The sequence below is a fragment of the Sardina pilchardus genome, chromosome 24 (genome assembly GCF_963854185.1).
Source record: "Sardina pilchardus chromosome 24, fSarPil1.1, whole genome shotgun sequence".
Classification (NCBI taxonomy): domain Eukaryota; kingdom Metazoa; phylum Chordata; class Actinopteri; order Clupeiformes; family Clupeidae; genus Sardina; species Sardina pilchardus.
In genome coordinates this window covers 17,787,590-17,797,697 of record NC_085017.1, presented here as the reverse complement: position 1 = coordinate 17,797,697, position 10,108 = coordinate 17,787,590, and the positions used below count along the sequence as shown (strand labels likewise).

Sequence of the window (10,108 nt, the reverse complement as noted above, 5' to 3'; positions counted from 1 at the left end):
CAAATTATATACTCAGACACTGGACTGCACTTTCACGGTCTTTGGTATTATTTGCCCTCAATGGTGCCTTCCAGGCAGCGCTGCATTCAAGGCACTACTCCCCTCAGTTTAGGGGTAGGATGAGGGTTGAGGGGGTTAGGGTTAGGAATAGGCTAAAGGTATAGTGCCTTTTAGGCTGTGTTGCCTGGAAGGTGCCGTTGGGGGCAAAAAACACCATTGAGCCACTTTCACTCCCCTACATTTGATTTTCCCTGCACTTTCAATCCCCTACATTTTGCTTCTGATCTACAAGCAATTGACGTGACTTGATATAGACTTGCATGGACAGTTACCAAGACATTTGATGGGTGGGGCAGTAGTGGCACAAAAAAGGGGGTACATCACATCATATGATAATAGAAAACTTCTTTGTCAAATCGAGTGCTTTATACGGATATTTCGGCGTACAGCTCACAAAACGTTTTGTCGTTTGCCATTAACTAGGTCTATTCTGCCACCAAGCTCAACTGAAATAACTACCGGTATGTAGGCTGCAGTCTGCTCAGACAGACAGTGAAACAGTCCTTCAAAAATGGCGAGAATACTCTTTAACTTTCATATACTGCACTTTGTTGCTTTTCCTAGAGTAGTTGAATCAGTACCTGATTCAAGCCACGTATGTTAAGTAGTTCACAGTTCCCTATGCTAAAATCAAACAACTGGCCACACGCCTCTAGTTTATGATCAGAGTGAGATTCATTCAGTGTACACCAGTGCAAGAGCAGATTTGGGCGGTTAAGAATGTTTGCTATCTGGAGTTGACTTCTCTTGCCCATTCTCTTGACAGAAGAATATTAAGAGGAAATATAAGAGGAATCAAAGACAATGTTGGTTCATGAGACCCAATGTTTTCATGTAAATTTTAAATAGGGTGAATAATTTGATGAATAGCACCTTGACTCATTTTCCCTCTGCATAATAATGACTATATTCCCGTATAATTTCCTGGAAGTGGGCCAGTTTTCCCCCCTTTCTTTTCTTGAAGGTGGACTCCTGCTGTCATCTTGCCTGTAGTTAGGTAGGCCGGCATCCTGACACACTGGTCATTATGCAGTTGGCAGTTTGCACTTACAGACTACTACTCTCAGCCTCTCCTTCCATCAACACAGACAGGTAGACAGATAGAGCAAGAATGAGCGATAGAAAAGAAAGAGAGAGATAGATAGAGAGAGAAAAGAGAGGGGCAGGAAAGGGTGGCACAAAGTATATGTATATCAAGACTCATTGTGTTCAACTATTCATTTTAAGAGAGCCAACAGCAAATTATCTCTACATGCTGTTCGCGAATCTGGACAAAATTTCCATATAATCAAGCCCCTTGGCTAAGTGCTTCCCAGTTAATTTTAAACACGTAGCGGCTGGCATAGCGCACGTGGCCGTCATCGAGTTTACCACTCGTCCTGGTCTATTGAGCGAGCTCTCTGTCTCTCTTTCTTTCTCTCTCTCTCTCTCTCTCTCTCTCTCTTTCTCTCTCTCCCTCTTTCTCTTCTCACATTCTCTCTCAGAAAGGCTGAGGGGGAGAGGGTTAAGCGGTCAGGCAAGTCGAGTGAAAATGACAATGTGGAATTAATAGCGCTATAAAAATAACATTAAAGAGCGTGGAGCGGGAAGACGTTTCCCTCCCCGCTCTCTCTTTCTCTCTCTCTCTCTCCCTCTCTTTCACTCTCTCTCTCTCTCTCTTTCTTGCGCCCCTCCATCTTAGGGACGGCGTCACGCTGCGCCGGCTCCTCTCGGGCACCCTGGAGACTCCTTCCGAGCCGCCGACGTGCCGTTAGGGAGCTGGGGGGGGGGGGAGAGGATGGCCAGGACGGCGGTTGTTACATCGAAAACATCACAATGTTTTTGCAAATTCATGAAGTGTGCGTGTGTGTCTGTGCGTGTACTGGAGGGGTGTGTTGGGGGGACTTTGGGGGGGGGGGGGTGCGCGTGATACCACTGGGCGGACTGCCTGCCTTGCTGGACCCACGGCTTGGCCTGCAAGAAGGGGAATGGGGATGTGCGTTTTGTTTTTTTTTGTTGTTGTTGTTGCGTTGGCGGAGGAGAGGGCAGCGCGCGGGCACAGGTTTTTGTTTTAATGGGGGATTTAATCGGATTGGAAATCAGGGGCCCCCCATGAAAGCTAATGAGATGTGTCACGGAGGGATTACTTCCGCTCACGCGGCCCGGCCTGACGACGGGAGTGTTCCGGAGTGCTCCGCGCGCTCGAGCGCCTCATCCAAACACCAGCCCCTGGCATGGGGCAGGGTGGGATGTATGTGTGTGTGTCAGTGTGTGTGTATGTGTGTGTGTGTGTGTGTGTGTCTGTGTGTGTGTGTGTGTGTATGTGTGATAACAAGCAGCCCTGTGTGGACAGAGGAGTGGAGAGCTGGCATCCTATAGTTGGGAGCCCGTTTCGAGGGGACACTGCCAGCCACCGCTGCTGGCTGGTTCAGAGACGGAGGAGCATCTCATTGGACACGCCGTAAAACACTTGGCCTGAGAACGGGAGCGCCGGGATGCAGCTAGCAGCATTCGCTAAGACTGGCCTACAAATGCCAATCTGCATTACGTGCTAAGGGCCTGAGAGGGGGACATCTGAGCCGCTATCCACATGCTAGAGTCGCTCCTGCGTTTGTGCTAAGAAGGCAATATTGCTTAATATGCAGCAGGCCTGCTCGTAGTGCTATTGTTTCACTTTGTCCATACCTATTAGGCCTGTTCAATATATGCATGCAGTGATGTACAACTCTGGTGTGACCAAGGAGAAAATGAATTTCTTTAGCAAGATAGGATAAATAGACCAAAACAAAAGCAGAAAATAGATACACTGAAAGAAAAAGAGTGCAGCTTGCTAGTTAGGTCCAATTCAGAGCCGTCTGATGAAGCGTTGTCCATTGGACCCTTTAGCAACGTAGTAATCTTCTCTGTAACACAGAGCCCTTAAAGCGTAGTTCTTCCAGGGCAAAGGTCAGGAGAACAACCTTTAGGCGCTACACCTTAAACCATAAACCCTTAAACCTTATTTCAACCCAATGAGCCAATTTCAGTGTCCAGGTGTCTTGCCTAGTTGATGTTAATGATGCCTTAATTGGCAGGGTAAAACATCTTCCTGTTTCTGACTTTCCTGTAGACTGAGCTGTTCCAGAGGAAGTTAGTTTACACTAGGGATGCAACGGTTTTCAATAATTTATTGAACCGTTCGGTTTGGCCTGTTCGGTTCAATAGACTCACCTAAACCGCAATATTTCGGTATACGCGACATTAAACTTTTTATTTAATACAAGGTTATTGCGCGCGCGTAGCCTGGGAGCGATAGGGAGGAGTGCTTAGGACCCGGGGGATGCGTTTTCTCTGACTGTTCAGCTTGCCTCTCGTCAACCTTGCAACAACCAATCAGAATTTTACTGAATTTCCCAAGAGCCAATAAGCGCGTTGAAATGCAAATGAAGGAGTCATGTGAGAAGAAACAAACTTTACCGGCGGCTGCATGATCATGGCGACATTTGAAGTAGCCCACGAACAAGGCAAAAAGACCGTCAGTAAACAAAGCACAGTGTGCATTGCAAGCACTGCTTCACAACGATCACCTAATAAAGATAACACATCCAACATGTCGGCCCACTTGCGCCTTCATCACCCGGCTGTAACCTTAAGTGGAGCAGCACGGAGAGTTAGTTTGCCACCGAAAACCCAACCATCCATTGCTGCAGCCTTTCGACAACAATATTCCTATAATTCCCAAAGACATAACGAATACGACGGCGTATTAGGGCCACGTATATATACTTTGTAAAGACGCAAATTTGCCACTTTAGAAGGTCGAAAATTTGCCACATTATAAAGTCTGTGTGTAACAGTGTAACCGGTGGTTTCTGCCCTGCGTTGATTGCTCGCTAGAGCAGCCTAAGAAAGCGTGACGCCGACACTGCTGAGTGTATTCTCTTTTTGATAGTTTACTGGAAAATATTGTAGGGATGGGAGGTTATAGGAGATGGGGAGGCTGACATGTCATTCCAAACTCGGGTCATTTATTTTCCTGACGTTGTACATGCTAGGCTACGGGCAGCGGGAGGTGTCCACTCGAAAAACAATAAACTCACTGCTAAATCAGTCAATCGCTCGTCCACTCGTCAATCACACAACTCTCTCGCACACACACGCACACACACACACACACACACACACACACGACAGGAGACACAGGGGAAACAGACACTTTGTGAAGTGGCAAATTTGCCACTTTCTTCTCGGAATATTGCCCCCCCCCCCCCCCCCCCTGACAACAGGTTGCAATAATGTTCATTTCATTGTTCTAATATTTTTAATGCTGCACTGCACTTTTGTCTATGTTTACATTTTTTACGTTCATAAAAGAGGACAGGGCAGGCACTCCCAAATCAAATATCCATTTGAAACTACACATAATACTACCTCACCAATTATTTTGAGAAGATTTTCAGAATTGTTCACTACTTTTTTGAGGGTGTATAACAGTTAAGTATTTTCTTTAAATGTGTGAAGAACAGTGAGTTTATTAAATAAATAACTACACATTACTTTATGCTGCACTGCACTATGGATAGCCTAACATTGCCTGTTTATGACAGAAGGCAATGATGGTGTTCTTTTCTTTTAATAAATTTTTGTGATTCTGCTTCATCTGTGTCAGGCTATGCATTTAATATTTTCTCTGCAAGTGTAAGTAGAAGCACATTGTTGATTTGAAATAGAAAAGGCAAATATAGCCTCCTGTATGCTAGAGCCAAGATAATATTGATATATTGAAACCGAACCGTTACCGTGGCCCAAAAACCGTGATACAAACCGAACCGTGGCAAAACTGTACCGTTGCATCCCTAGTTTACACAGTGGCGACATCTTGTGAAATAGGCTAATTACCATTATTTGTGACCCCTGGAAAATCATTTGAGTGACAGTCATTTGAAAACCTCACCTGTGCACCTGCAGTTGCCCCTGCGTGCGGAAGCTGGCCGGGCAGTCGGCGCAGGCGTACGGCCGCGGTTCCCCCTCCTGTCCAGCCTGCTGCCGGGCGTCCTGCCGCTCGTGGAGCAGCGCGTGCTGCCTGAGCGAGCCGGCGTGCGCGAAGCCACGGCCGCAGCGCTCGCAAACGTGGCCGCCGTGCGTGTGCCGGTGGCGGCCCAGGTTGCTCTTGTAGGCGAAGACCTTGGGGCAGAGGTCGCAGCGGTGCGGCTTGCGGCCCGAGTGGCACTGCAGGTGAGCGCGCAGGTGGCACCGGCGCTTGAAGGTCTGGCCGCAGTGGGGACACGGCTCAACATTGGCAGACAGCACAGAGACGGCACCAATAGGATGGGGATGGATGACACTTGAATCAGTCTCAGTCTCCGTGGTTACGACTGCTCCCTCTCCACCTGTTTCTATAAAGTATAACATTTATAGCATTTTTTACAAATACAGTTCAAAAGTGCTTCTGATCTACAAGCAACTGACTTGACTTGATATAGACTTGCATGGACAGTTACCAAGACAACCAAAAGTAATTTGAATCAAAATGGCTGTTGATTTCATGCAACGATTTGAAATAACATTAGTCATTAGACTGGCATCGTACACATGTATTTATAGAATACAACTTAAGAGTTCTGAGAGAAAACTTCACTACTTTTTTAGGGTAGACTGTATGGTTGTTTAGAGAGCTTAACTTTGCATCAGAAATGCTGATGACTGACATAAATCCATACTACAATCAACACATACAATGAAGTGTCAACAACGATAGAATGAAACGTGATCCAACCACCTGACTTCATTTGGGGGATAGACCCTTGGCTGACCAGTCCAGCCTTTGCCGGGGAGGTCTCAGTGGACGGCGCCGGGCCCTGGTGCCGGTGCTGCCGCTGGTGATAGAGGAAGAGTGTGGTGTTCATGAACTCCTTCCCGCAGACCTGGCAGCAGTGCAGCGCCCCCTCTAGGCCGTGGCGGGCCTTGCGGTGGCTGGCCAGAGCCTCCAGGGAGCCGAGGGCTGCCCCGCAGCACACACACAGGAACGTCCGGTCCAGACTCGTCTCGTCCGAGGCGGAAGATACCTGGGGCTCCACAGAGGCCAAAGGGGATGACTCGGAACCACGTTTGGAGGAGCTCGGAACCTCTCGTGTCTGTTGCTCGTGTTCTGCTATTGCCTCGTCCTTGGAGCTTCCCTCTAGCCCCGCCTCTTTCCCCTGGTAGGAATGGTCAAAGGTCGGCAATTTCTCACCGCACTGAGACACCTCGACCTTCTCCTCCTCCCCCTCTTCCATCCTTTCGACCTTCATCTGGGGCTCGGGTTCAGCCATGTCGACGCTCTCGCTCTTCTCCTCCTCCGCCTCCTTCTTCTCGCTCTCTCTCCCGCCCTCCGCCAGCTTCTCCTCCTGCGCCCGTGGCTCTTGCCCGGCCTCCTGGCCGCACTGGCCAAGCTTGTTGTGCCGCTGCCACAGGGGGAGCGACTCGAACAGGAGCCCGCACTCGCCGCACTGGTAGCGGATCAGCGGCGCGGCCGCAGGTGCGCCGGACGGAGCGGCCTGCCGCGAGGCCCTCCTCGGGGGAGGCCGCATGCCCAGCAGCAGGCCGTTGAGCTTGGCCGCGTCCACCGCCGCCGGGGGACAGTGCTGGCCCGGCGCCTGATCTGGAACAATAGCCGACGGGCTGTCCAGGGCCTGGTGATGTGGATCAGGACCAGCCTGGGCCGGGCCAGCGGACACGGACTGTCCGGCGGGAGCATTTGCATACAATTCAGCAGCCTGGAGCTGATAGAAAGCGAAGCAGGGAAGACAACAGGGGAGATTTTACGTGAGAGTTGTACACTGAACAATGAAGTGAATTAAATGAATGAACAAAGAACAGATGGGGCTTTCGGCTGCCCAGTGAGACGTGAACCATGAATTAAAGTGACATTAGCATCAGTATCAAGACAGATTAATTAGATGAGCCTGAACTCCAGTGATTTTCACTCTTGATTTCCACTGAGAGAGAGCTGCAGTACCTCAGCCTGTGCAGGAGGGGGAGCTACGGCCTCGTTGGCAGTCTGACAGGTAAGTTGATGAACAAGCACCTCCTCGAGCGACTGGAAGAGTTTGTAGCAGGGGCACATGTACAGGGAGGCCTCGCCATCCATTTCCCCTGCTTTGGAAAACATACAGTGACCAGTTACGACCGACGCCAAACACACAGAGCAAATAACTTTACTTTTAAATGCAAAGTACAGTGGCCAAAGAGCACGTACACAACTACGGCCTCATCAGTGATCACTTCCTGACAAATGAAGCCTACTTTAGGAGGAACACTCTAACACATGCAATCAACCCAAAAAAGGCAGCTATACTTAGAGGCAAGCTGAGTGCCGCTAATCATTCACCAAGCACATGTTGGTGGTAAGAGAGAGAGAGAGAGAGAGAGCAGAAAGAACGACATGCTGGAACTGGAATGACATTAGCTGTGCAATCCAGGGCCCTTGGGTGTGAAACAGCCGGCATGAGTCCCTCGTTTTTCCTGTTTCCCTCTTTCCTTTCTCCCCCTCTCGCTCTCCCTCGCTCTCTCTCTGTCCCTGTGTCTCTCTTTCGTCTTTATTGGATTCTCGGTGTGTTTGTCTGAGAAGCCTACTGCTGCAGACAGATGGCCATTCACAAACAGTTTGGCTGAGGACCCATTCGCCACCCCCACGCACATATGCAACGAGCAGACAATGACCTGCCGTGCAGAACGGATCACACGAGCACATGCTCAACCGCTTGCGCTCCGCTGTTTAAGTGCCTCAGCATGTAGCTGAGTATGTTTGTAACTCTGTGTGTGTGTGTGTGTGAGTGTGTGTGTGTGTGTGTGTGTGTGTTGTTTTGTGCGGCTGGTTGTGAACGTCTAGCTATCTCCTTGTTCCATCTCCAGTGGCTTGCTCGTCTATCAAGGCGCCGTAATGACAATGACACGGCGGCCTCGATGAGAGGAACACCTGGTGATCTGCCCATTGAATCAGGATTTAGATAGCGCCAGCATGGATGTCATTTCCTGTGCCGTGTGCACTGCTGGCGGCGGCAAGCGTTTCACCCGCAACAGACTCCGACGGGATATGAGAGATCGTTCGATACACCTGCTCTGTGCACTCTGTGCCTTCACGCTGACACTGGCAACAGGTTCAGACGTCTGCGTGGCTTGCCTCCACCTCCACGCTCTCATGTCTAGGTGTTTGTAATGTGAGATTTCTAGAAGATTCTTCTGTTCAATCAAGAATGACACACTAAATAGGCCGCATATTATCCATTATCATGCCATCATTCTATACAGAGTACATCTAAAATTGATTGTTTTTTCCCCAGTGTGGCCTTAAGCAAAGAGATGATGGCAACATGACACCCCTGCCCTCTTGCAAATTAACATTTGACCTTCGTGCTGTTAATTCTCTTCTTTTGTTATTGAGGCAAATCATGTCAAGGTTGCCTTTAGTAGGCTACAACCAGATGGCAGGCAGGTCAACCTCACTCATTAAGTCATCTCGCAGAAGCATCACTTCTGAAGCCGCTTCCACCTAAAGAGAGTGGAGATGAGCATCTCCTCGTCACGACTCTGTTTCACAAGGGGAAAGGGCACATGACTCACTCCCTTAGCTCTGGGTTAGAGAGCTACTCATAGGCTGGCAGTGAAAGGGTTAACAGTGCGGTGCTGGATAGAAAGGCATTGGCACCCATGATGACAGCAAGTTTAGCTGGGAGGCAGAGAGACTGACAGACTTTGGTGATGAAGCCCGGCGGTCTAACGGCACATAATGTGCACACAGCGAGGATTTTGCAAGGAGATGAAACCATTTTGTTTTTTAATCCTCTAAAAGCGTTGGCACGGAGTTCTGCTTGCGCTCGGCACAAGGCACTAGAGGGGAGATCTTTCTTTACTGATTAAAGCAAATTAGGGAGAGAAATGTTGGCAGTTAATGTGTAGGTTGTTTCCAGGCAACACCACTTTATCCCCCAGCAGCAAAATCTGTGTGGATGGCTAAGGCCACCAGAAGCATGCAACTTGTCAAACCCTAAACCTATGAAGGTTGATTTTCTGAACAATTCAAGCCATGAGAAATCAAGAAAGGCGTAAGGGTCGATGGTCATAGCATATTAATATGGGTGCTTTCTAAAATTACATTGTGGATTTTGCATCCAAGAGCAAAAATGAGGTTACGTCTCCCCCTGGTGGAGTTCTAGAATAACCTGTTCAAGGAATCTATTCTCAAGGCCTAAGTTTAATTTGAATCAGGTTAGTTCGTAAAACGTTAATTCTTGCAAAAAAAAAAGATTTGTTCCCGATTATCATTATCTTCTACAGCAAGATATTGTAAAAAGCCAAGCATGGGAAAATCGGGCGGACTCGCGTTTTATGTGTTGTCATAATACAAATGAACAACTCAATGTTGTGCCCAAATAGTAAGAAACAATACTGAAAAATAATTAATCGATTCTGATGAACCAATATCTGCTATCCCAGCTGTCTCCACAAAGTCTGCAACGCCATTGTGGATTCTATGGTACAATGGCCGCTCCTTGCCACGCCAAATGTCTATGTCCCTTGTCCGGTGGCAACAGTGAAAACAGCAAAAAAGTATCGCACATGGCAGCGACAGTCGACAGTGGACGCATTTCGAATAAATCACGAACGATATACTTGTATCTGTGTAATTTATAGCTTTACTTACTTTTCCGTAGCCACAGTTATTAACACAATCTTTCTTGCGACGAGTAGCGAATTGCCAACATCCCTGTACTCGATTGGTTGGAGTGCTACGAGTACTAGCCAATAGTAAACAAGCACAGCTATTCAATTAGCGTCATCTGTCAGCGACAGTCAGGCACTTTTCTTTTACTGTCCATCTTTCTTTTACTGTCTATGCGGTCCAGTGTCCATCTATGAATACACTTTCATGTAGCCTATATTACCTTACTGTTTATGTGCATCAGGCTACACATAAGTGTGCTTTGTAGTCGTTTCTTTTTTAAGGAGGAGCACCTTGATTTTTCTAGATAAAGTAGTAGGCTAAACGACTAATCCCACATTCAAGCCTATGCTTTTTATCATCATGCATCCCACATATGTGTCTGGTTTT

General features: G+C 48.1%; 1 protein-coding gene across 2 annotated transcripts in view; it reads right to left on the bottom strand.

The window, feature by feature from the left end:
• LOC134072281 (zinc finger protein 665-like) overlaps positions 1-9,784 on the bottom strand; it is a 17,205-nt gene extending 7,421 nt beyond the window's left edge. Inside the window, exons 1-4 of one of the 2 annotated variants that reach the window (XM_062528882.1) lie at positions 9,701-9,784; positions 7,016-7,152; positions 5,798-6,779; positions 4,973-5,414 (exon numbers count right to left, since the gene is read on the bottom strand). In XM_062528882.1, the coding sequence (XP_062384866.1) occupies positions 4,973-5,414; positions 5,798-6,779; positions 7,016-7,147 (1,556 nt within the window). In that variant the 5' untranslated portion in view covers positions 7,148-7,152; positions 9,701-9,784. Of the gene's footprint in view, positions 1-4,972; positions 5,415-5,797; positions 6,780-7,015; positions 7,156-9,700 lie in introns of both variants that reach the window. The other variant, XM_062528881.1, reaches the window with a different exon arrangement.
• Positions 9,785-10,108: the final 324 nt, after the last annotated feature.